Source organism: Talpa europaea, assembly GCF_964194135.1.
Source record: "Talpa europaea genome assembly, chromosome: 6".
Lineage (NCBI taxonomy): Eukaryota > Metazoa > Chordata > Mammalia > Eulipotyphla > Talpidae > Talpa > Talpa europaea.
Window position 1 is genome coordinate 3,300,903 of NC_140072.1, and position 27,515 is coordinate 3,328,417.

At 43.7% G+C, this 27,515-nt stretch overlaps 1 protein-coding gene across 3 annotated transcripts in view; it reads right to left on the reverse strand.

The window, feature by feature from the left end:
* NOL10 (nucleolar protein 10) overlaps positions 1–27,515 on the reverse strand; it is a gene marked incomplete at both ends in the record, with an annotated part of 71,040 nt that overhangs the window by 12,402 nt on the left and 31,123 nt on the right. For all 3 annotated transcript variants that reach the window (XM_084234658.1, XM_084234659.1, XM_084234657.1), the window contains 4 exons: positions 6,590–6,679; positions 7,299–7,397; positions 7,580–7,659; positions 10,092–10,218. In XM_084234658.1, the coding sequence (XP_084090784.1) occupies positions 6,590–6,679; positions 7,299–7,397; positions 7,580–7,659; positions 10,092–10,218 (396 nt within the window). The remainder of the gene's footprint in view (positions 1–6,589; positions 6,680–7,298; positions 7,398–7,579; positions 7,660–10,091; positions 10,219–27,515) is intronic.

The window sequence follows — 27,515 nt, forward strand, 5'->3', positions numbered from 1 at the left end:
ATGCCAAATTGTAAAGGATTTTAAAAACAATGACTTTTATGTGGAAGGTTAAGGGGGATGGGCCAGGGAGGAAGAAACGAGAGGAGATGATAAAGAAAAGTGTACCCTGAGAGGCCCTAGGATGGAGAGAGGCGGACTCACTATAAGCCCTTCGGGAAGTCAGGAAAAGAGACCGGGCCTGGATTAGGCCAAGGGAATAGAAAGGCTGGAATACATAATTTTTAAGCAAAAGGTTATTGTGTGCGTTATCACTGAATTAGAACTGTTAAGATACTGCTGTGGGAGACATGGGAGGGCTAGAGTGAAAAAGTTAAACATTTGTCTGGAGTGTCTGGCTCATGAGAATAGAAAGCTGGCAGCACCATGAGTTAGGACCTGGCACTGAAGAAGCCAAGCAGAGAGGCGCAAGTGGCATAAAGGGCAGGAAATCATGTTTCTAGAGCCGAGCGTCCCCCTGCGGGTGAGGAAAGCGAGCTGTGGTGCATTCAGACGTGGGGCACCACCAGCACGATGACGAGGCAGCGACGCGGCGGAAACGCAGATGCCGCCCAACAGCACTGGTGTGGCACTGGCAGGCCTGCCCCTGCCAAACCCACCTATGAACTTTAGCAAGGGAGAGCCCTCGTGCAAACTCTGGCCTTGGGTGGTGGTGATGTGTCCATGGAGGTTCATCAGTTCTAACAAATGTACCCTTAGGTGGGGGCTATAAGTAGTGGGGGAGACTGTGCATTCAGGGGGCCCGGGTTCTATGGGGAAATCTCTGAACCACCCCTCAATTTTGCTGTGAACCTAAAGGTGCTCTAAGAAACAATAAAGTCTTTAAAAAAAAAAAAAAAGTAAGGAAAATAAGAAAAATTAATGTTCCATGGAAGACTGACTACATCTATGATGTAAGGAAAGCCTTATTTGGGTTTGGACAGACCTTGCAAGATGCTTGGGAACAAAATACCAGGTCTCAGGGGAAAAGAGAGAGCTAGAATTGTAAATTTCGGAGCAATCTTTAAACATAGGATAGGTGGTATTGCCAAAGATTCAGATATTTTCAAATTAATAGCCATTTGCCTGTTACACATTGTTAGGTTAAAAAAGCAACCAAAGGAAATTCTTTTCTTTTCATCTTACTGTATTTATTAAACAACCATATTTAATAAATAACAGAGAAGTTTGTTTAAAAGGAATGTGTTGCTAGTAATTGAAGTTTTTTTTCCCTAATTTTAAACAAATAAACTTGCCTAAAGTAAGCTTTCGATGAACAATTATGAAATAAAAACCCTTTAACCCAGCTGTAAAAATATTTCCCCCCGAGATTTCTCCTAGTCTGTTTTCATAACTGTCTTTTTTTTTTTAAGGGAGGGGGTAGGATAAGATGTACTTAGTGATGTTCTACAGTAGTTTACAACAGTCTGGCTAGCGATCTGCCTGTGTTAAGTTCCAAATACTTGTCATCGAATATAAAAAACATCTTCAAGTTCCGCTCATGCCATAGCCCTGGTGGAAGAAGTCCATGTAGATTCAGGCCCCAGTAGGATGCTTGCTATTACTCTGTCCCAACAAAGGAACACATATTAGGGTGACTGATATAAAAAACATTCTTCCAATGCTCTTTGAAATGAAACTGTGCAGACAGCTGAGTAAAGTGGCTGGAACGCCTCGCCTCTGCTAAGCCACTATAACATCAGAAAAGGGGCTTAAAAAAAAAAAAAAAAAGACTAGGCCTTAAGGGTGAGGAAGACAGGAAAGAGCGACTCACCCATTATACATCTGGAAGCAGGAAAGGAAGGCTGAGTTCTTGCCTGAGGCTTCAATGGCAGAAGGAAGACAAAGAGGCTGGGGCAAGGGCTGCCCAAGGGCAAGAGAAACAGGCGGCATCTGATGAGCATTCACCTGCTAGGGTGGAAGAGCCACCTTGGCCTGTATCCCAAAGCTCCCACGACAGCGCCCAGTTCTGAGTGCAGAGGAGGCCAAAGATACGGCGTCCAGTGTGTCACCCAGTGAGCGCCTGGCTAGGTCACCATGCAGGACTGATGAGCCCGGGCCCCACCTCGGAGCTCCCATTCTGCTTTTTGAGACCCTCTCTATTAAACATGAACAACTGAGGATTGCAGTGAGGAAAGACTTCTTTCAGACTAAAAGGACCCACCAAGCGGCCAGCACTGTGGGGTGATTTCTGGATAGAAAACAGCCCAGCGCCTTCTGCAGAGACTCCCCAGCACTCTTCCTCTTTCCTGCACACTCTCTTATTTTGCAGGAGCAAATAAATTCTAAGGAACTTCCAGAAGAAAAGAAGCACACAAGAAAATATGCTGTCGCTGGGAACATGCGTGTCCAAAAATCTCTACACTATGCCTTCACACGGTGCATGCCCTACTGGCCTCTACTCAAGCCAGCAGCAGCTCTATTCTCCTGCCTGCATCCGTGAAGCTGCACAGGGGCCAAAGCAGAAGGTAACTACATCACATTGACTCCAAAAAAAAACAACAACAACAACAAAAAAACCACGAAGATTCTTCTAATTCTGTATCCAGGCAGCTCAGGGCTGAGGCAGAGTGAATCCTTAGGGTGATGGCTGTGGACCTGAAGGTTCTGAAAGGAGCAGAAGGCTGTAGAAGAGGCTTCTTCAGGGAAGTACAGTGATGAGATAACTGATCTTCAGTATCCTGAGATGAGATTGAGACAACTGTCTAGAACTGAGGGTTATTTGATAACTACATGGAAAGCAAACAAAAAAGCCCAGGGAAGAGAAAGGTTGTGCAGGAAATGTGACCGCTCTGCCTTGCTGTGAAGAGCATTTGCAGTTACAGCAGCGCAAATGCCGAACACGGACTGGGTCCAAACTATGACTTCATCGAAGGAAGGTCACCAAAGACAACATCTGTCATGTAAAAGTCAAGGAGGGCTTTTGAGACAGCTTTGCCCTCCAAAGGCCAACATATCTCAAGAGAGGTGAAAAGTTGAGGGGGAGCAGCAAGGAGGAGCCATGGCTTCTGCCTTAGGGATTTATTTGTTTTAAAACTAATGAAAAAGAAAGCCACCATTTTTCAGTGGGTACTAAAAAGCTTTAAAAGTATTATTTTGATCCAAGTCAGAGAGTCTATGTGTGACTATACCTTTTCCCTAGAAAGATGAACTACTGCTCTAGTGCAAATCCGTAAGGGTATGGAACAATCCCTGTGGCTCTGAAGATGCCTCGTCCAGTCTCCAGGCCACAGAATACACTTGGCCTAAAGATGCCAAGCAGGACCACACTCAGCTGAGCTGCTGCAGAATCTAAGGACATGAAGCGTGCCTAGGAAACTTTAAGGCGGTAACAAAAAACTGGCAGAAAAGGCTAACAGGCAGGAAATGACACGTCGTGAAAACTGGCATCACCAACACTCAAATCTTTACGACTCCAACGGATCACTGACACCTCTCAAAGCCGCCTGGGTACACCGGAGCTCAAGACATATTTGCTGGAAGAATTAATGAATTAACTATAAACTAGTATTAATGCCTTGGACAAGGTCCAGGTAACACTTTAGACATTACCCGGTGCGTCACATCCATGGCAGTTCACCGCCAGCCTGGCGCGTGCCCTACTACCCTCTAGTCAAGTCGGCAGCAGCTCTACTCTCCCACCTGCCTCCGTGAAGCTGCACAGGGGCTAAAGCAGAAGGTAACAATACCACACTGACTCCCAATCAGGAGTTATCAGAGCCATTAAATGCTGAGGGTCTGAAGATCCAAGTTCAATGGCAAGTCAAATCGTCTACTGCTGATGGAGCTAACAGATCTTTTGCGCATTCTTTACGATTATAATGAAGGATTCGTCACATCATGAATGATTTTTAAGGCCTTCAATTTAATTAGATAAAACTATTAAATAACAAATCATACAAACTTTGTCTTAACAAGTCTCAAGCTTTTAGAAGACGGAGTATTTCTAGAAATAACTGAGCTCTGATCTGGGTCAGCAAGCCACCAAAAAGCCAATTAGGGCAACTTCACAAACGCCACTTTCTAGTAGCACTTCATCAGGTGACATGGCTGCAAAGATGGCGCCTGGTGCTTCCAGCTTGAAGGAAACTTGTCTCGTGACAGAAGACCAGGACTTCTCAGGTTCTTCCTCTGTTTGTGCTGTTTAAACAGCACAGAGCCTGATTATTCTTCACAGGGTGACCCCATTAATGCTCTGACAAAAACACCTTAAGGGGCAGGGTAAGCACGATTTCCCCGTTGGCCAGGGAGATAGTTTTGCCTGCGCGTGGTCATTTTTACCCACCTGCTTTGCAGTGCACACGGGACTGCCAGGTTATAAACCCTCTGGCTGCTCCCGCATCAACAGAAGTCCATGCAAGAAAGGTAATGGGTTCCAGGGAAGGGGACTTTCCCACATCTTTATAGAACAGCCTCACAAAAAAAGGCTCCTGTGCTATCTATGCTATGCTGCACCGAGTAACAAAATTTAATTTTAACTTGTGTCCCAGGATCCATAACAGGAAACATGATGAGAAGGACTCTGCACAGAACACAGATCGAAGGCTTTTATCTGGAGCCTGGATAGTGCCGCTCTGCCCACTGTAGCAGATGGCGCGGGCTCCAGACTGCTTCCATGAAGCTCATAAAATGACATCATGGAGCTGGAAAGGCATCTCTCTAATCACCTCACCCTCGGCCGACAGGAGCAGCAACATGAGTCCGTGCGGGAAGGAGTCAACACAGCCAAGATGGACTTAAGCGTTCACAGAGACCAAGTCCTCGCTGGCTACCATCAACGGGTTCTTAGAAACTGCAACATTAGTGAAATGACGGATACCAAAGCCAACGTGATCATAGCTGGCTGACATTCGCTAAGAGTTAAGTTCTTCTAAGTACATTTCAGGTCACAGAAACACGACCAACCTTCTAAATAAAGACCACACACATTCTAAACAGTAACTTGCACGCGATCATTGTCACCACTTACTCCAGTTCAGAAACCATGGCGGCCAGAGCCATCCTGGCTGTTCTGGGTCAAGGGGGTAGCCCCGGAGGGGCGGCCCTTCCGTCTAAGGGTGAATACACACACCCTCACTCACTTCGATGGGGACCTCTGAGACATGCAAGTGACCAGCATGCATATCTCTGAAACACCCAGAGAAAACCCCACAGCCTCGGGGAGAACTGCAAACCACACAGTGACCCTGGCCAGAACTAACCGTTTTTCCCTCATCAACATTTATAACCAAACGGCACTATTACAAAATGACGTTATTATGAAACAGCGTCATCTAGGGGATCCACTGAGCCCTGAGATGTGAATGAGGCTGGTGGGTGTGCAACTATTTTGACAGGGTATTTAACTCACATAATGTAAAGAGAGACAAAGTCATCGTGCATTTACCTGAGGAAGGCGTCCAAAAGTTAAGATTTCAGTAGTTATTTACGGAAGATAATAGACCTGGCTGCGAGGATGCAGAAAGGATGAGGGGCAGAGGGTAACAGGGAAAGCGTGAACCCATTAGCAATCGCAGCAGCAAGAATGCCCTTACTGGGACTATCCTTGCATATTATACAAGGAAAAAACCATGATCCAATGAAGACAGCGGTTACCCACGATGACACAGTCAGTGAGCGAGGAGGCCAGAAACAAGACTCCTGAGTTGCAATCCCTTGGCATCTCTGGAGAGGATGGAACAAAACTAAGGACATGAAGCACCCACCCGCATCCACATGGCTTTAACTCTCCGGCTGGAAACCAGAGAGACAACAGAGTGAGAACAGACACACAAACAAAAATCACCCGAGTGCTCAATACCGCTGGCCCAAAGTTGTATGATCAGGCTGCTGCCTCATCATGTTCGGCAGGCTTTGTGGAGAAAACTGATCTTTACAACCTCTTCCAGAAAACAAACACATGTGGTTATCTGCCTGCCAGAGTCAAGCAGATGAGAAAACAGGACTGGTAAGAATGGGGACGTCCACATGTATCTGAGAAAATAAGAAAAATCTCTCTTGACAGTATCAGCTAAATGAAGCACTAACCCTCATTCATTTTATGACTGTGTAGTTTCCTATCAGTAAAATAAGGCAGGTAGCAGTTACAAGCCAGCATGCATACGCCCAATCGTGCTAAATCTAAATAAAAATTGATCACGTCTGGAATTATAGGCAAATCTAGTTAGCACAAAGAAATAACTAGTAATGTAAATGTTAATAAAAGGATCAATAAGTTCTAATACATCCATAAGAATGTGCAGCTATCAAAAATACTTGCAAAGAAATTTTTAATGAAATAGGAAACCCAGTGTGATATTTTATTAAACCAGAATACTTTCCATTGCAATATTATCTTGCTATTAGAGTTTATGATTTTAAGAGAAGACAGGAAGGAAATGCACTAAAATATTAATGATGCCTTCCTCTATTAGAATAATATGGGTGCCTTTTTTTTTTCCTATTCTTTTCTGTTTTCCAAACTTCCCCTATCAAGGATATAGATCTTATAAGCGGGTGGGTGTAGAGGAACTACATGTATTTTTACATAAAATGAAAAAATAAAGATACAAGTTACTATCAAGAAAATGTAGATGCCATTTATCAATATTTTTTCAGCCATATAAAAACTTACCTTAACTTTCTTTTTCCATGTAGATTTTTGCTTCTCCTCTTCTTCCTCAATTAATTTAAGTGCCAGTTCTTTGTTAACTTTTGGCAATTTCTGGTAGAGGGGAAAAAAATGCTAGATTTTAGCTTCAAAACAGTGGCGCTATAAGGAGTGTAACTTCACAAATAGAAGATACCCCAATTTTAAAATTTCACTATTCCCAGAGAAGGACACAGCATGGATGGAGGGATGCCACTGGGGGTCACCAGTGTAGGAACCCTACTGCTGGCAGGGTCACAGGGCTGGCTGAGGTCACAGGGGTTAGGCCCCTGACTAATGCCAGGAGGCCAGATGTTGTAATCTCTGGTTGGAGTAGCAGGGAATCCCTAAAATTCTATTAATAATACTAACTGTACTATTTCCTACTCCTAACAAGGCAAATATCTCCATGTAGGAATGACAACCCTCAGGATAAAGCCATAAGCTGTTTATGTTCTTCTCCACCCAGTGCTTCATGTTCCAGGGTAAAGCAAGTAAGATGCAACCTGACAAGTTCTTCAAGAGCCGGAACAAAAGTGGTCCACGCCCCAGACTCCCTGCAGTTGACACACATTCACCATTTGTAAAACTTAACAATCTGGAAAAGGAACAACAGCCACTTTCTTTGTACTAACGACTGTGTGTATATCTATGCCTCCCCCTGCCCCCACATGGGGGTGAGGATAGTATTTACCTTTAATTGAACTCTCTGCGCACGCGTTTCTTCTATCTTCTGTCGGATCTTATCTTTCCTATATTCTTCATAAGCAAATGGATTTACCATCAATTTCACCTTTTCAAAGTGAAGAAAATAACTGTATTTAGTACCATGTTTCATAGAAACCATGACTGTGAGGCAAAAGAATAGACAGATCTCTTACGATCACCTGCATGTTTTATGAGAATTCGAGCAAGCAGACAAAGAAATGGGTACAGGTCGCTTAGTCACCTAAAACGACTGCCGTCTGTGTGTACCTTGTGGTAGAGCCTTATGTCCATGAAGTAGCCATGCATGTATGCCCGGAGGAAAGGCGATCCAACGAGATGGGTGAGCCCTACGGAAAAGTTAATCAGAAGAGGGCAGGGCCTTATGAAATCTTGATTAAAATTTTAAGGATTAAAATTACTGATTTTTAATAATGGCAACATTTTAATCTACTGCAGCAATGTCTTCACTTATTTTGAAGACAATTACTTGACGTAAAAACGATCAGAAAGTCTTTATGAACTATGACAAAGTGGTAAAGGAAGGCTCCTTATAACAGGCTCTCAGATTTTTGAATTCATGAACCAGTTTGATTTAAAAAATAATAATTTGCTAACTTTTATATTACCAAATAGGGGCAGTCGTTGTGGGTTGGGGGGCATCCAAAAACAAAGGACACTGTCATAACAACAAGACACAGGGGCATGTTCTATCCCGAGGAAGAACAGCTGAAAATTTATACCCATGGCTATAGACACGTGCACGTTAACAGAAATACCGCGGACACACATACTCCACCGTGGCTAAATAATGAGGTCACCACAATCAGTGTGGGGAGTCATGCCCTGAAAAATATATTTCCTAGGGACACTGCAGGTTATATCAACAGGGAGTGGTGCTGGTGACCACACAAGGATGCTCTGCCTATGTCTGAGAAGTTGAGTCTATTCACTGGCTGTTGACTAGTCACAGAGAATGGGCACGAGACTTTCTTCAAAACAGCCTCCAGGCTCTGTGTGATATACCAAGTGAAGAACAGTTCAGGCTGGTATAATACTTTGTGATTGTACATCTAAGGAAAACATTACCCTGATTTCCAAAATTCAAACAGCCGTCCAGATCTGACATTAGGCACTAGGCAAAAATCACAAGGCTATATAAAATACATCACTGAATGACATCAAAAGGCAAAATTAAACAGAAAATCTCAGTACATGTTAGGTTAGCAAAACAACAGCATGTGGATCTCCACAGCGGAATCTGGACGTGGGGGCTGCACGGTAACAGAATGCGCCAGCTCACAACAATGTGCACTGAGGTAGCGGCACAGGTGGTTTTGTCATTTCTGCTCCCTCTAGTAAGTGTCAAATTTACGTTTATGTCACACATTATTCCCATTCCAAGTTAGGCTATAAATAAAAGCCAGGAGAAAGCTTTTCACATTAAAACAGTTCTAGACAAAAGTCTGACAACAGCAGCACTTCCCATAGTGAGCTCCACAGAAAGTCCCGGGAGGCCTTCAGAAGAAGAAAAGGTTCTGTGAGCAATTAAGCTTGGGAAATGTTTCATCCTTTCCTCTCCTTCCTGGAAACAGAGTTTGTGATGATGTTAAAGGCTCAACAAAGTCCATAAAGAAGTGTATTTAACTTTGCTTGACCTAGCGTTTCCCAAACTTTGTTTTTTTGGTGGTTGTTGTTGTTTTTTGCCACAAGTCTCTTAAAATAACAGTTGACATTCACTGGTTACGTTGGACTTGTACTGCACTCTTGGCAATATCTGGTTCATTCTCCAAGCAATCCTACAGGTAGGTACTGATGTTATTTCCATCTTAGAGATGAGGAACACAAGGCAGGAGGTGGTGAAGTAAACAGAGCCACACAGCTACTATGTGGCAAGGGTGGGCTGTGCCTCTAATGCCCGCAGACCAGCCAAGGGGGCTCTCCATCTGCCACTTTGGCACAAGTAATATTCCATGAACCTGTTCTGGGAAAATCTAGGCAAGAGGTTCTGCTAAGAGCCACAGCTGGGAAAAGTTGCAACTTGCAAGAATTTAATGTTAATAAACTTAAGAAATAAGGGAAGTTTATTGAAGAAGGTATTTCAGTAGGTAGAGTCTATCCACAAGGAATTTCTAAAAGGTTGGATATAATTCTTTCCTTTTTAAGGAGAGTACATTAAATTTAAAGAACTATTTTGGTGATGATTTGGTAGAAAATAATTCTGCCTGAACTAATGAGATACAGGTTAAAAATAAAGTTTAAGAATCTCTACTCATAGAATCTCTACTCATAGAATCTTACTACTGATTCTATGTGTTTGGAACATTCAACTGCTATTGTATATATCTGTTCCAAATACAACTAAGTTGCCTGTAAGTTTTCCCACTTTTAACAATTTGCCACGGATCCTTTCTCAAGAAAAAGATGAGCAAAGTGCGTTCTCTTTTTCCTCCCCGCCCATGCCGGGCAGCTGGGGTAGTCAGGCTTTCCCAAGGGGCTGGTGGGGCTTAAAGACCATGGACTCGAGGTTTGAATTCTGACCCTCACATTTACTACCATGAAGCCTCTGGCAAGGTGCTTTACTATCCCCGTGCTTCTGCTTCTTTATCTGAGCCTTTCTTTCCGCCGCAACAAGATATCCTATGCTTAGCATCTCACTCAGCAGAAAGAGGAGATCTGGAAAATCTGTGTGGTGACTCCACCACCTCAATGTTCAAAATTAAAAACAAAAAACCAAGTAGAGATAAAATAACCCCAGACACATTTTATCACCTTTTCTTACCGAGGTTTTCGAGGTCTGTCTTGGTGACGAATTTGTAATCGTCATACACTGTACTCTCCGGGTTCTCCTCCAGCTCCTCCGTCAGGCTGTCCAGGAAGGAGCACCACCGCGGGGCCGGGCCCAAGACCTGCGGGCGGTCAGAGGGTCAGCGACTGGCAGGCTGACGCCGCGTGACTTTGCAGTCTGTTTCCACCACACGCAGGGAAAACTAACCGCCATGCGTCTAACCCGCAAGTGTATGAAATGGAAGAGCATCCACAAAGTAGGAGGAATTTAGGCTTACAAAGGAAAACTCAGTCTTGGATACAAAGATAGTAATGAATAGTCTTACAGTCCTATTATTTAAATACAAATAAATAATTCAGGTCCTTAAATACCATCTATCCATTTATCCATAATCTCTTTCATTCAAAACAGCACCAGAACCTACAAAGGCGTATTTGGTATACAGGATTTAAAAAATTCTGCCATTCATGACAAACAAAAGTCTAAAGTGATTAATCTGTTTCTTTTTAACACTCACTTTCTAATTATACTCAAGCTTGTATGGTTCACTTTAATTCACCCAACTCATTTAAAATTAAAATTCTGTATCTAGAATTCTTCAGACTCTATCTAAAGTGAGTCACCAGGAACAACAGAGGGAATAAAATTTATAACCAACCAACAAAATGTGAATGGTGCAGTTTGACTCCAACTACTTCCCTAAAATCCGGCGACTGCTTTTTTTTACTTTTCTTGCTGTGGACAAAATTCTCCCCCTGCATGTCTCACCCCCCCGAAGCCAATGCTTATTCCTTGGGAAGCTGAGCTGCTGAAGTCCTCCCTTACTGGGGTTTCAGACAGAGACACTGGGTCTGACGAAATGGAAGTTCCAGTGACACCTACTTGTTTATTTTGGTAGTCATAGATTATACAAGAAAAAAAACTTAATGAAAATTATTGAATCTAGTTTAAACTTTTTGGAGAAGGGGGCTAGGAGGGAAAGAGTTATGATGAGGAAAAACGGCCGGGAATATTCTTTTCTATTGGAAAAAAAAGATAATGTCAAACAATTTACTCATATCATTTTGCCTGATTAGAAAGGTGACTCCACCCCTCCCACCAAAGGCTGTGGGGTTAATGAACATGAAAAGCAACTCACTGAGCATAAAAGGAGCTCCCCAGAGAAGTTTCACATAAGGACAATCAATACAATTTTTAAAAACAGAAGTAAAGGGTTTGATATGCTAAGTAGTTTGATTCTAACCACAAAAGACCATTCTTCAAGAAATGCAAGGCATTTTTTTAAAATTCAACGTGGAGCACTTTTCAAAGGAATTGATGATTTTATGAAATTTTAAGACAATAGCTTTAAGCCAACAAAAATTGATACTAAATGCTACTACATGTAAGGCACTGTGCTAGGCCAGACACAGCTGTGGCCTGAGGCATCTAAGCCCAGCCGGAGCAGAAGGCACAGATGTGTGCACATGCGCACACAGAGCTGTGGCGAGCAATGGCGTCCACAGGAAAGGCCAGGAGGGCTGGAGAAACCAGGACAGGGTGGGGGCACCGAAGGTACACACTAGAAAGGACTAGAGGTTGCAGTGAGTACACGAGCAAGCTGGGAAAATCACAGGGTCCCCCTCTGAGAGACTGAGGCACTGGCAGCCGCAGGGTATGTGCTTCCCCAGTCACAGGTCTGGAAATGAGAAGCTCTACCACATAAAGTGCACAACCTCAGGCCAGTCTTCTTTTAGACAGGAGAAAAAGGCACCTTTATCATTTTTCTAGAATGTAAGATCCAAGATACTACCCTTTTGGGAGAGTAGGAATTTCGTCTGTTTTAAATGCTGAACTGCCAGGGCCTAGAAGAGTGCCTGCTAAGTAGAGCGGGCAGAGCTTGGCAGATGCCTCATGAATAAATCTGTTCATAGGTAAAGTACACATGAACGCATTCATGGATTTCATGTATTCAAGGTAGCAGACTTAAGGGTCCTGTGGGGCAAAAGAAATTTTAAAATTAATTCTCCTTATCCAGACAAAAACACTCAAACACCTGACCATAAGACTAGAGGGCAAAGAAACACTCCACTGATGAAAGCCCAGTCTCCTCCGCTTCCTATGCCAGGGGCACTGCCTACCAAAGGAACCTAAAGTAGCTTCCCTTGAAAGCTATACATCAGTTATCAACATGGACTTAAACAACAATGAGAAGAGAATACAGTGTTTACTGATACGTCGTGGGGCGTGAAGGGTAGGAATGCAAAAATTTCTGACCAGATCTGAACTTACATTCACATAGCTTTCCTTTTTTGTTTTTTAAATAATTTTCCATAATTTTCTTTTCAATTAGTTATCTGTACTCTAATGGAACTGTTTTAAACTGCCTCTTGGGGGACAGGTCTGGTTATGGTAAACAATCTCTGCAATCAAATTCAGGGTCATTAAATTTTATAGGAGGAAATATTTCTATCAAAAACAAAATCAAATCTAGTGGGTTGGTTCAGGAAAAAAAAAATCAGAATAACCATAACAAAGTAAAAATAACCGATTTAACTGGTATGAACTTCAGGTTTTATTCATAATAGAGCTTTCCTCAAAGGTCTACCATTTAGTTAGCTGCCCGAGCAGAAGTCAGCTAGCCAAGGAGGGTTTCCCCCTCACCCCCACATCTCAGATGTGCCCATAATGTCTGCGATATTAACTATTGTCTAAATTCTCTTGCTACCAGCATACCCAGAACCTGTGTTAAGCCTTCAACTAATCCTCAAAACTATATTAATTTATTTTCATAATTTCAGGCTTCACAACTTGAGGAAGACCTCTTCACCCACTGGCGCACTGCTCCGCTCATCACAAGTCCCCAGGCTCTGCTCTGCCATCACAGAGCCGCATTCTTGACTTCAGGCAAGACTGATCATGGCTTAGCTGTGTTTCTCAGCACGTGAAAAGTTTTGTTTGTTTCAGGAAACTGGTGAAGACTGTTCTACTTTTAACTTCTGTTCTCTGTTAATGACCTTCCACTTTCAATTCTTAAGCACTTCCTATAAAGATAGTGCGGATTCTTTAGCGACTTTAATGACACTCATATCAAACAATCTAAGTGGAAACACTTGCTCTTCCAAGATATGACAGAATCTTTATCAACAAGCTATGGGAAGGCCCCCACTCATGACCCAAATGCAGTCAAGCACCTGCTTGCTCTAATCCGCCGGCGCAGAAGGACCAATCTTAAGGTGTATGAAAGTACACACCACGTGCCTGAGATCATCCGCCTCTAGGAACACCACCGGTCTGCAGCATGCTAATTTCACGTGCCGAGCTTTAAAACTAAGAATTGTCATATATCCTGGTAATGGACTAAAATGACTAAGAGTGGGGAGGAAATAATATTAATACTAAAATTTTTAGGGGAGCTGACAGAAAAGGGTGCTCCTTCTCCCACTCTACTTTTGAAGAGTCACTGTGACATCTCCCAAAGCTGTGATAAGGCAAACACTATAGAAAGCTTGAGGACTACAGGATGGTTTCAAAAGATCAAAGATGCTTAGTATAAATGCCTACATTTTTCCATTTATTACTGAGCATGACAAAATAATTTCATTATGTTCCTACCATTAATAGAAAAAGTGTAACAGAATAGCAGTTAAACGTGAAATTATCTTGACTTTTAACTAATGATTTAAAAAACAATTAAAAAACTTGTAAGAAAATTCTTAATTACTCCATTTATTACAATTGTACTGACAGACAATATATAACTCTGAACCAAAATGGGCCTATGCATGTGAAACATAAAAATATAACGATATTAGAACACAGAGATGTGTGTAACATGTCCAAGTACAGGTTTCCCTGCCACTGAAAATACTACGTTCCTATTCTTGGAATGCTAAAATTTTCTCTGTACAAATTGATGATAACCATGTTCCCCAAGCTAAAAAATAATCTGCCAAATAGGAAGTTCTACCTTAGGTTAACAGGGAAAACCTACATATGCGTTGATTTTTTAAAGATAGATTGATCTATCTATCTATCTATCTATCTATCTATCTATCTATCTATCTATCTATCTATCTATCTATAAAAGCACTGGGTACAGTCAAAAGCACGGGAGGGTGAGAGAATTCACCAGAGCCAGAGCGGGGAGCAGAGCAGGCAGAAGGACCGAGGTACACTGCTGAGGGGAGCAGCGGGCGGCAGGAGAGGTCTGCGCGCCATGAGGGACCCTCCTCCAGTGGCTGGGGAGCAGCCAGGGATTGAACCGGCGCTGCAGAGGCTGCTTAACCGCTGCGCCACCAGGGAGGCCCTGCATTGATTTTTTAAAGCACCCTTCTACAAAATTCTCAGAATGCACTACAGTACAGCGCCAAGTGTACACGATAACTGGGAAGAACGGTGATGATGAAAGAGAGCACATCATCACAGGGGAAGAGCTCAAGTCATTCTTTTTAATTCTTTTTAACTTCAGAGACTGAAACTAGACCCATTAAATGTTAGGAAGTAGATTTTAATTCAATTCTCATCCATCACCATTTACTGAATCAGATATTGATGAAGTCACAGGTAGAGTATATGCTATAAAAATAGGTAGTAGAACAAAAACCCAACAGGAAATCAGCACCAATTTACTAAAAAGAAAACAGCTCCCAATAGGAAGACCTGTTTCACATGCGGTAACACTTGCATGGAAGGACAAAATGATTCTTAATTTCTTCAGCTTCATTCATTCATTCAAAAATGTTATCTAAGCATTTATTACAAGCAAACTGCTTACTGTCAATTGTAAGTATAACAAAGTTTGGAAAACAAGTAAACAATATATTGTGATTAGTGCCAGAGCAGACAAACTTTAAGTGATTCTGGGGGGGTCCTTTACGCTGAGGTAAGACATCAAAATTGATTTGGATGACACATCTGAAATATCTTTGCTTGAGGTAGGCCTTGAAAAACTCTAGAAGAATTCATATTCCGTAAAATTTTATTGGCACACTACATAGAGTTTAATGCTACATAAAATTAATATATATTTATTATTAATTATAAAGAAGATGCTTGGTTAGAATAATTACTATTTTACCTTTTACTGATCTCTTATTATTATAATCTTAGAAACCCAATGTAACATTATTTATGTTATAATAATACCACTGGGCAGCTAAGAACTACACTTACTAACAAGCCACAATGAAGAGTTTGAATATAAAAGCTTTATCACCTAGCAATTGTATAAATTACCTAATTCTTTTGTGATAGAACTATTTTCAAAAAATTCGAAAGGAGATGTAAACATCAGTTCTGAAATTAGATCAACAGTAAACAGTAACAGAATAAAAAATAGTAACAGCAGTGGCAACCCACACTCTCGAGGTACTGGGTCTTCTCTATGAGAGCTGTACCCACATCTGACTGCAGTCTGTTGCTCTTACCATGAGGCCCTAACTCTTTACCAGGAGCTGTTAGGGCCAGAAAAAGGTTCAAGTCAGAATTTTTTGCATTTCAAAAATGTCACACAGTCTGAATGCTCTGCAGTACCTAAATGTCAGTGGGGTCTGGTCAGTGGGCCATAATCAAGCTCATTAATATCTCTGCAGAAAATCCACACATATTCATGCCAGTGATTTGGGATAAATAAACACTCGCAAGTGTCTCATTGCGTCATGTCAGATTTCAGCCCAAATGAAGCAATTATGCTTATTCAGCCCAAATGAAGCAATTATGCTAATACATAATAAAAAAATTTTAAGGCTCTTCTGACTTCAGAACCGCAGGTAAAAGATGATGTAGATATGCCAGACTGCAAATATCACTGCCACCAGGCCCACGCACGATGACTGCTGCAATCACACAGCCTGTGTCCCGCCAGACTCAGGCCGCTCTGAAGGCCAGTGTGCAGCACACACACACTCAAAGGAAATGCCTTTCCAAACTTCCCCTCCGCTGCTGCTTCAGAGGTTCCCCCGACCCGCATCCTCAAATCCTGACAGCGGGGCCTTAAGAATGATGATCATTAGCCTGGGTGAGAGCTCAAAGCAGTGGAGCCCAGGGTGCAGCATGCATCTAAGCATGTGCCTGTACCCCAACTTAGTGAGCTGCCTAACTGCGCACCCAAGTTTATGTGCATTTTCCTGAGTAACTGTGAGTCATTTGGAGTTGCTCTGCTTGTAACGCTTCTTGTCCCTAAAAATCAAATCAGCAAAGGAGCAATTTAATTTCAACATTTTGAAAGATTTATTTAAAAAGGAAAAAATGATTGCCTGCCATTATGCCAACTCTGATTTAGTTTTTGTAAAAGTAGTTCAGACACTGAAATGAAATAAAAAACAAGACCCAAATAAAAAAAAAAAAAAACCCCAAAACTGAAATAAATATCTAAGCTGATTATGCACTGGCTACTCACTATCAGTTGATCAACACAGCAGTGGCTCTACCCAAGGGGTGAGCGCCTGCATCGAAGGGCCAGGGCCCTGGGCCAACCAAACAAACACGTAAATACAAATTATCTCTTCAGGACAGAGAACTGAAAACACATGTCTGCACGAAAACATGCACAAAAGTTTCCAGCAGCAAATAATCTGTAAAAGCCAAAAGTGGGAAGGACCCAGAGTGTGCCGAAGGCTGAGAGGGTGAGGGCGGGCGTGCGTCCCACCGACCGACTGTCACTCAGCAGCAGCGGATGAAGTGCTCATGGGCAACGCGGGCTGAGCAGGCTGTGGAGAGTGGCCAGGCGAAAAGGCCAAACACAAAGGCCACATACTGTACTCCCCCATTTACGTGAAAGGTCTAGAATAAGCAAATCCACGGAAACAGAGTGTACGCGACCAGCTGCCAGGGGCTGGGAGGAGGAGGAGGTGGGCAAAACCGGCATGAGCTTCCTCGGGGTGATAGATGTTTTGGAGTGAGCCCTCTCCCCTAGTCTGAGAATATTAGAAATTGAATTTTACCATTTAAAAGGGTTAACTTTACGGCATGTAGAGTGTATCTTAACAAAGAAGTTCTTTAGAAGAATCCACAAGGAGTCCACAAGGATCCACAAGCGTCCACAAGGATCACACACTGCGCGGGGTTACTAAGTCTCTCCAGTGTCCTTTCCCCTGGAAGCGCTGCTCCCACCCAAACTGCCTTCCAGGATGCTGCAGTTTTCTAAGGGCGCAGGTCAGATGGTGCACAGGGGCTCCTGCCATCCTCCTCTGCTAAGCGCCCTGGGGTCAGACTCAGTCAGCGCTCCTGGCCGGAATGCACAGGCGAGGGGCTCTCAGGCTGCGTCCGCCTGAGGCAGCGGCCTGCGCAAGAGGAATGTGCTCAGAATGTTTTATCTTCATGCACCATCGTGTTCTGTATTTTGTCCCGCTGGGGAAGGCCTCCGGAGAAGTGGGCCAGGGAGGGTCTGCCTGGAGACGCCTCCCAGGGGCCAATAAGGCCGTCATTTCTGACAACACTGCCTGGGCTTTAGAAAGAGGCCAGCAGAGGGGTGGGCATCCCGCAGTTCTTTTCAGGAGCTGATGTCATGAAATTATAGATACCTTTCCGCAAACTGGCCTGGAAACCCACGCCACAGATACGCCAGCCTGTCTCCCTGTCTCACCCGGTGGAAGACACCCGAGACCACACCACTCTTCTCCTTTTTTAAACTTGCAACATGTACCTGAGGCACTGGAATGTCAGGAAATTTCTGGGAAACCAAAAATAGTTTCACTGAAAACTAGAGGCATAACATTCCCTGGGGAGGTACTAACTTTGAGTTTGGCAGCGCCCAGATCATGCAAGCTGAGGGAGGACCAAGCAGTCCTGCAGGATGAGGAAGGGGGAAACAGAATCAGTCTCCAATGAGCCACTGCAATTTCAGCCAGCAAAATCTTTTCTCAACACCTTGCCATTCCTTCATATAACAAATCTCTTAAAATTCTCTCTTCAGTACTCAAAACTGCATGACGCCTAACCTAAGCCATTCTAATTTGAGGAGGAATGAAGAGCTTTACATTTCTGTCTGTTGTTCATGAAAATGACAACCACCACATTAAATGACTTGAAAAACCCTCAGTTTCCATCTTCCTTCAATTCTCAAGGAAAAAAAACTGAACATGGCCTCAATCTTCTTCAAAGTCCAGTCAGTTAAGCAGGAAAAACACGTTTCCTTCAGGCACCCATTCATTCCCTCCTGAAGAGCCCGGCCTGGCCGCTCTGCTTGTCCTCTCCAATTTCCTAGGCCTGGAGCTCTGTCTGTGCCAGCCTCCCCCACACTCCCCAGGGTGTGCTGAGGCACCCAGCCAGTTTCATCAGATGAGGAGGGGTCTATCCTTTTGATCATGCACCTGGCAATGAGCACTCTTCCAGATCTTGTTTTGCCATTTGATTCCTGCCAAGAGCTCCACAGATGGCTTCAGTGTATTATCCTAGTTACCACATCAGTGGCTTCCTGGCTCTGGTCTATTTCCTTGCAGGCAAAGGTATTTACTAATAATTTTCCAGCACAGTCTTATGCCTTCCAGTTCTGAATTCCATCTGAAAACTAAAGCTATCCTAGTGTTTCAAAATATCCAGGGATAGAAACTTCACAGAAAGAATGGAAGAGTAATATTTTTAAAAACTGTATCTTTTGCTGAGGCTTATACACTGTACTAGTGCTATTTTAGGAGGAGCAGAAACGCATTCTGCCACCAGTTAGCAGTGTTCACCTGCAGGGTGCTCTGCACAGAACTAAGAAATCCTGAAGAATATGCTTCAAAGACAAGCAAAGTAAGACCATCTATACATCCCAGAGCGAGCCAAAGACTGTTAGAGTCACAAAGCAAAAGAAGAGGGTAAAAGAACCCATCTTGGACTTACAATTGAATAAGATGTGCCATGAAGTAAAAGCCCTCGGCGGAACGTCCACCTTACAGCTCTGGGCACACACATCCCCACTGAGTGTGGACGGGAGTCCCCCGCAGGTGACCACGCGAAGGTCGCAGCGAGATCTAGGGCATGTGTGTGAGCAGGGCTGTGGGAGACAACAAACACACATCTCCCTCCCGCCCCCCAGACTCCTCCTCAATCACAACCCTAGGTCCTGCTTCCAAGGCCACCCCACCCGCAGGCGAACAATCCAACACACATCTGGTCGTGCTCCCCTGTGTGTGACCATCAAAGGCACGCATGCTACTTAAAATTAAAAACCAGGCTATGATATAGATTTAGATTTAGGCTCTGAGTCTTCTCCAGCTGTTTCTCTCCTCCCTGCCTGCCCTGGGGAAAGTGCCCCTCTTCCCAGACAGACTGAACAGATGGAGGCCGAGTGTCTTGTCAGAAGCGCCTGTGCAGCCCTCCCTCCTCCACGCCACTGTGGCGCCCCGATCGGTGCTCCCTCTGGCCCTCTCATCTGTGGGAAAGGGACATCTCTCCGTGCCCCTTTAAGACCTTGCACGTACGAGTCCCATATAAAACAAGGAGGAGGCACCCCGGCCCACTTCTTAAATAGTCTTTGCTACCCCAGGACTGAGCACAGGCACGTGAAAGGTGACAAGTGTCTGTTTAATGAATGATGCTCTCCCAAAATGCTCTAAGTAAAAACCAGTCAACTGAACAATCGTGTCCAGCCCATAAGGACACAGTAATAATAAGCGTGTCACCAGGTCTTGGGGAGCGGGGTGAAATATGAGCATGAGAGAATTTTTAGGGCAGCGAAACTGTTCTGCCTAGCACGTGGTGGCAGGGGTGGTGTAAGAGACAACCCCACAGAGGTACCCCACATGCCTCACACGTGTGACTTGTTTCCAAACAAGAACAATGTTCTGCTCCTCCAAAGGTAACATGTATCACCGTTAATGACCTGTGCCCACTCAGGATCACATATGATTCTCATTTAACAATTCTCAACCTTCCAGAGCGACGTAAAGTGGTAATAATACAAACCAACCCACCTCCGTCTCCTGGGTAAGATGAAAATGCTGAGGAGATGGGGAAATGAAGGTTCCCTGTATTTCTTTCCACATGTATATTTGAAACTTTAAACAAGTTTTAAAAATGAAATGTCAACATAGTCATCACTTCAAATCAGCGTGTATCCAGGGGGTGCTTACGAGAACCAGACACTGTGCTAGAGGCGCAGGGACGGCGCGGGGAGTGGCACGCACGCTGTCATCATGGAGTTTCCAGTCAAGCACGTGGGCACTGACTGGAAGACAAACTCCGGGGACTTGGGGACTTGAAAACACCGACCACCAGCGTTAAGACGGGACAAACCCAAGCTCTTTCTTATTACCTGTATAAGCTGGGCCTTTTAAAACTTCTTGACTATTTGCATAATCTGCCTTTTATTTAAGAAAAACTCTCACACACAGAGCGAGATGGGTGAGGGGAGAGAACAGGGATGGGGGATATTAACCAAAGAAAATGCCACATGGTTCAGTGGGGCACATTCAGAGCCTAGCACCCATGCCTGGAGTGAACGTTGCATTCTGTCACCGCCACCTGAGCGCCCTCCCCAGCAGGACACAGGTCTACCTCCAGCTCATGTGTCCACAACCAGAAGGGTGAAGAGGTCAACTCGGTAAACACCAAGATGGAGCAGAGCTGGGCCACCAGACCTTTGGTGTGTATTTAATGCAAAAGAACATCTGGATAGAAGCTGTTGTTTATTTTCAAGAAAACGGGCACGGCAGATGTGTGACAGAAATACCACCCAGCACATTAACCAAACAGAATACATGTCACATGTATAGCAAATGTGACATATGGAAATGACATGCATTTTTACCTACTTGGAACTAAAATTAACTTTTGAAATGTGACAGGATGCTCAGAAAATTACTTCCTGAGTGTCACACATTAATGCTTTCTGTATGTCTGCTGTTCTTGTGACCCAATAAATTGTGATGGGAAATGGAGAGGATTTCCTTTGTTGAGAAAAATGCCAGAGACGCTAGGTTACCGCCGCAAAGTGTTTAGATTAAGATAGGAAGCCCACATTTCCCCTTTGAAAAGGCGCAAACAACAGAAGACTTTATTAGCCACCTGACATTTGTGCCTTACTTCCCATTTCAAAGTTATAAATAAACAACCAAAAACTACAAACAGAGCACCATGCCTTATAAAGCAATTTTATGTACAAGATAAAATTCAATTATGACAGATTCGCTGCGAGCCAGAGCTGAGAGGAAACACTAAAGCACCGCATCTGCTCTGCTTCCCTCTCCCTTTTCGTTAATCAGAAAAAAGGAAGGAAAACACGCGAGTTCAGAACCTCACCCCTCCACCACGTGCCACTTCTGCCTCTAAACGCCTCACATTTTTGTGAACCTACAAAATTAGATCCTTTACCTTTGATGAGGTCTTATCCTTCCAGATCTTTCTTATAGACCTGTCTTTAAAATATTTTTGTGGAGAACAAAACTAAGCATATGTTCCATTTATATTATTATGAATCAAGACACTAAAAATTAGGCAACTCTGAATTCAAAGTTCATGAGTGTTCACTCAAATTCGTCTTTTTCCTCCTCTTAGAAGCTAAGAGGTTACCCCTTCGCCCCCTCCCCAGCTCGCATAGCTCTTCCTGCACTCTCAGCAATGAAAAGTCTTTTCCACAGTCCAGTGCACCATCATTTTCTTTACCCCCCATATGGCACTACTTTTCATGATCTGAAACTTTTCCTACATCTTAAAACGAGCCTCCTGTAGCTGGTGCCTGATAACATAGTCCCCGAACTCTTTCCTGAGCTTTCTCTGACCTTAACCTGCAAGATATTTCTCAAAGAACATTCACTATGTTAGGAGCCCCAAGATGGCCCCTTTATGGCACCACCTCGTCCTTCCCACCCAGGCACAGGTGCCATCACTATCTTCCTGCTTCCCTCTGATGCACAGCTGATTCAACTTTCCAGATCTTTCTACTGAAGCATCTGTCAAGCCCTGTCTTACCCACATGGAACTTGCTAACAACTATTTCTTTTAAATTATTTCCCTGGGGCTACTCTACCCATTGCATTTAGTATTTCTGAAGCGTAATTTCACAGCTTTAAGCTCTTACATCAAGACTGAGCTCTAAGTACAGCAGGAAAGACTACAGACAGCATCCCCAGAGCTGAAGCAGACAATCCCTGCAGGAAGGCCTTCAGTAAGTCTCAGAGTGCACACTGTCGTCAGCTGTTGGAAGACGCTGGGTGGCTTGCCTCTAGTGCCCTGTCACACCAAAGCCCCGTGTCTGACAGTCGGCGAGGCCCTGCCGTGAGGGCACCACAGACAAACACCTGCCCAGGGAGACAACAGGTCCACGCGGCCTTTCCAGGCGTCATTCATCTCAACACAGGACGCAAAAGTAACCGAGTGACTGGTCTTTCTCTGAATTTTCCAAGGAATGACAAGTAAGCAGCCTTTCCTAAATGCACAGCAGTGATGGCACCTGAGCACAGAGAGGAGAGTCGGGGCTTAAGTGTTCAGGTCCTTCCATTGCAATTTTAGCCCGGGACGCACGCCCTTGGGAAGGAAGGGGAGGTTATGGAATTGAAGTTTTTCTCCCCATGACCCTCCCTGCCTCTTGATATGTAAACTAAGTTAGAGCTTAACTACAGGATTTCACTACAACTCCAATCATAAGTCATGAAAATATTCCCACATGCAAAAAATATTTAACAAAAATATCAGCAAGAACACCCCTGACTCGTGGGACTACAGCTGGGCTTTTTCCACCCTGGCATCTAAGCATTAAAAAAAACACTATAAATTGCTTTCATATTCACACACAAAACTTACTTTTTAAATGATCTCCAAGTTATAACAACAAGGGGAAAATATTAATTAAGAGGGAAGAAAGCAAGATCAGAAGCCATATCAACAATGTCTCAGATGGCAGCAACGCGAGGAACGGCCCCTGGGCTGGGATTGCCCTGGAGGTAGTGCCTGAGTCGCCTCTACCCTCTTCACCCGCCTGTTTTGCTGATAAAATGGAGGGAAATGAAGTTCACTTTAAAAAATCAGGTTTCTTATTTCAGCCACCCAATTTCATCACTGATTTCTGTTTCAATAATTAAAAGCAAAATCAATGGCATTCAATAGTTCTTAACATGTATTTTTATGTGATCTGTTAGACTGAACAACCCCAAATCACATTTCTGAAATTACTTTCTTTGTTCACACCATTTTGTCACAACCTTTTTAGTGTCTCTTCACTTTCTTCACTCTCACACTGCTTCGCTAATGGCCCATGTCCACAAGACGCCAACTATTCTTTGCCCTTGGATCCTCTGAGTTTTGCTCACTGCAAAAAAGTGTAAGAGTGACAATCAGCTGCATACCTACTACGTGCCAGATGCCATCCTTAGGACACCATTCCTCTGCTGTGGTTCAAGAAGTGAAGGCTCAGATGAGATTGTTAATTCACTCAAGGCCATAAAATTTGGAGGCAGCAAAGCTGGTATTAAAACTCAGGTAGGACTAATTCCAAAATCTAAGTTCTTTCCATTATGCAATCAGGAGTGAAGAAGTGGAGCCATTATGCTGGATCCACCAACTTATCATTTGACCTTGAACAAATAAATCCCTTCCTTCCTGATCTAGGCACTAAGAGGTTGGATGAGTTACCTTGATGCTCCCTCCTGCTCTAATGATCTGTGCTTCAAATGCACCCCCCTGATCCTTTACATCATGATGAAAACTTCTATCCCATGGAAACATTTCAGCAAGTACTTTCAGCAACTTGTTCAGTTTATGTTCCTTCTTGTACCTCCTTGTATGCTGGCAAACCGCCGAGGGGATAGTTTTCTTTGCATCTGGCACTGCTTCCTGCAGCCACGAGAGTATGTTGAGCGGGCACTACACCACAGTGCGGTCAGAAACCATTCTGTCTCACGTCCAACTGCTCTCTACTTAAAGGAACATTTTAGAAATCACTTTTCCTCTTTAGAATTCTATCGCTTTTAGTGTTCTACATGGACAGTAATATAGTCAGGGTCATTCGACATACAATCCCAGGCCAAAGAGTATCTCATTGGGGAATTCACTAAAGGTCAAATGAGCAAATATAAGAAGTCTTCAGTACTGGCTCTGAATTGAAATGGACGGACTGGGCCAATCATGGTCCAGATTTAGACCACAACCTCAGGGAGGTACAGTGTTCCCAGAAACTCTGGCAGAAAAGCACAGGCCACACAGAAAAAGTAAGGCTGTTTTCCAACTTTAGAACAGGAGAGTCAGCCCTGCCCTAGACACAAAATCCACTCCTGCACAATTTTCAAAAACGGTAAAAAAAAAAAAGCCAAATGTCCTTACTTTCTCTTTTCATATTTTTCTAGGAAAAAGCTTAACCTCTTAACAGAATCACAATCGAATCTTTCTGGACAGGCATTACTTTAGAAAAATTGCTGGTGCTCCGGGCACAATGTTGCATCACACCAAGACTTCTGATCTGGCTGATTACAAGGTTAGCAAGGGATGCGATTCTTATCTGACTATATAAAGAGCATATTCTGGCACAAGCCATTCTTCAGTTTCGTACTCACCGTGGTAGCAGAAACGGGCAAATGCACAATTTGAATTTGGTATAAGAATAGCTAAAAAGCACTGCACACCAGCCACTGTCAAAATATATAAATATTATCCAAGATTCTCCAAATTACAGACATGAAATCCCCCTCCCATGCATGTTTTATTCATTTTTCAACTCCTAATAACTGAATGTTCATAGTGTAGCAGGTACTGATTTAGGTATGGGAAGGACAGGCGGAAGGGATAACTGAAAAAGACAGTGTCTGTGTCCGTGTTTTATATTACGATGGAGAAAGATACACATGAACAAGCAGATAAGTAAATACAGGGAGAATTCTGCAGTTCTATGGAGAGCTAAGACAAGAGCAGGGCTAGCAAACTTTTCCTTAAAGGGCCAGGTCAATATTTTAGGACCGTGGGTCATTCATCTTGGTTACCTCCTCAAGTCTACCCTGCAGTCAGAAAGCGGCTGCAGATGACAAGTAAGGCAATGTCTGCAGTGTATTCCAACAAAACTTTATTTACAAAAATAAGTAGGCCGTGTTCAATTTGCCAAACCCCTGTGTGAGATTTTGACTGTAGGGGATTCACTTTACAACTATGTGAACTGCAGGTAAATGATAACGCAGAGCAATTGTCCACGGACATGCAAATGACTGCAGGCCGATAACCCTTCACACTCTGGGAAAGCTGGTCTGTATCCACATGCACACTCGCAGTTCCACACAACTTTCCTCCATGAAAATCTCTGCCTGTTTACACTTCTCCTTTGATCTGCTTATAACAACATGGTGTCAATCTCCTCATTTAATTAATGGGTTAAATAAAAATTTTAACTTGGGTTTATTTAATATCACAATTTCATTTCCATTTGGAAATTACCCTTTAACAACTTTGGATACCCAGGGGACTCACCTGTTAGAGCCAGGGACCCTCATCACCCAGCGGTACCCTTAAGATCCCCTAAAGTGAGTGGTTCCTAGAGGTGAATCCAAAAGGGCAGGACTCGGCTGACTCCATTTTTCTAATGTTAATTTTCTGCTCTACTAATTTTGTGTTTGTGTTTTGTTCAATTTACAGCCAGTGTTACTTCCCCGTGGTGGCAGCAACGACTGCGGATGTGGTTTGATGTTCTGAGCATTTGGTGGTCTCTGTGAATGGATTAGTGGCTTACAGAGAGCTCGGAGCAAATGGAGTCTCTGAAATTTCAGTCTTTCTGCTGGTCTACTAGGATGTTTTAGGTTCTGAGAGGAGTTGGGATATGATGACAAGCAAAATGATAAAACACTGGAAGGTTTTAAACAGAAGAGTGATACACAATCTGATTGTTTTGTTTTTATATTTTAGATCAACTCGGCGGCCGCAGGGTAGAGAGACTGAATGGGGGGTGGAAGGGGGACGGGGGAGAGGCAGGTCTGCAGGCCCAGGTGCGCACGGGCGCAAAGCGTGAGACATGGCTGGATTTGCACCAGTACTGGAAAACAGAGTCGCTGTGACCTATGGGTGGGGAAGGCGGAGAAGAGACACATTAGGCCACTGTGCTCCGGCCCAACACCTGGGTGAGGAGTGGTGCCTCCGCTGGAGTGAAACAGCGAGCAAGCAGGTATGGGGTGGAAGTGGGGAGCTTGGATCAATGTAACATCCAAGAGGAGAGGCCAAGCAGACTGTTGGACATATGACTGTAGCTCAGAGGGGAGGGAAGGGTGGAGGCAGAAATGTGGACATCACCAGCACACAGGAACCTGCTGGGAATGGGAGAGATAAGGAGTGAGCCCCCGTTGGTGCGGGGAGCCTAGGCCCTGGTTCCAACACAGCGGCATAAGGAACCACCAGAGAAGGCTGAGAAGGGCCGCTGGGCGATGGCAGGAAAGCCAGCAAAAAGTGGCGTTCTAGAAGGCAGCCACAGTGTATCCAGGAGGCTGGGCCAACTGTGTCCACTGTTCCTTAGGCAAAGTTAAGGGATCTGTGTATGAGGTGTACACCGGGAAAAACTCTATCTTCTCTGCTGGTCAAAAATCATCTCTGCTGTTCACGCTGTTTCTAGAGATCGTGGGACAAACTTTTCATCATCATTTTGTCCCAGATATGTAAGACAAAAGGAAGAACAAATCTCTCAACTATCCTATCACAGAGCCATCACTGCCTCCGCGCCCCCCCCCCACAGTGCTGGAAGCACACATCAGTTTATCACACACACACCCCACCACTGTAACTCACAAATACCAGGCATTGAAACTGTTTTATTCACTATCATTCTTGGATCTTAGTACAGTGCTCAGTGTATCTTGCTAAATAAATAAAAGCATTTATAGTTACATTTACATTATAACAGAGGAAAATAAGAACAAGCAAAAAAAAGAGCAAAGAAAGCCACTTACTTTTTATGATGCTATCAAATCTAATAGTAAACTGAAATAACATATTTGCAACTTGGATTGCTGATAAAAATTTCTTAAGAGGTGATGGTAACAAGAAATTATTAGCAAGCACTATATGACTATGTTCTTAAGACATCTGGAAGATTATGTCAAAACACAGCAGAGCAAGTTAGGTGAAATACTGGGCTAAAAAAAAAGATGCCATCTCTGTGGGAGGCCATAAGGGATGATCAACATGCAACCCAAGCACCTAAGAGACAACCTGACAGAGTGGCTGGGTCTAGAGCTAGATCAAGTCACTTCAGCAGACAGAACAGTCAAACTATTGTAAAATTAAACTTCTTTGTTTGGGTCACCAAGTCCATAGAGAAAATATGATTTTTAATTCTTTCCTGCACAGTAACACAATCTGCCCAAATGCAAACTTTTCACGCCACTTCTCTTAAACTGACTTCTACATGCCGCCCTGACTGACCTTGTCTCTGTGGGCACTGCAGACTCGCCTGACCTCACTGGTGACTGAGCCCGAGGCACACAGAGCAGAGGAAGCAGAGATGGGGTCAGAGGCTTCAGTGCTACACAGATGGCTGCAGAGGGGGTGTGT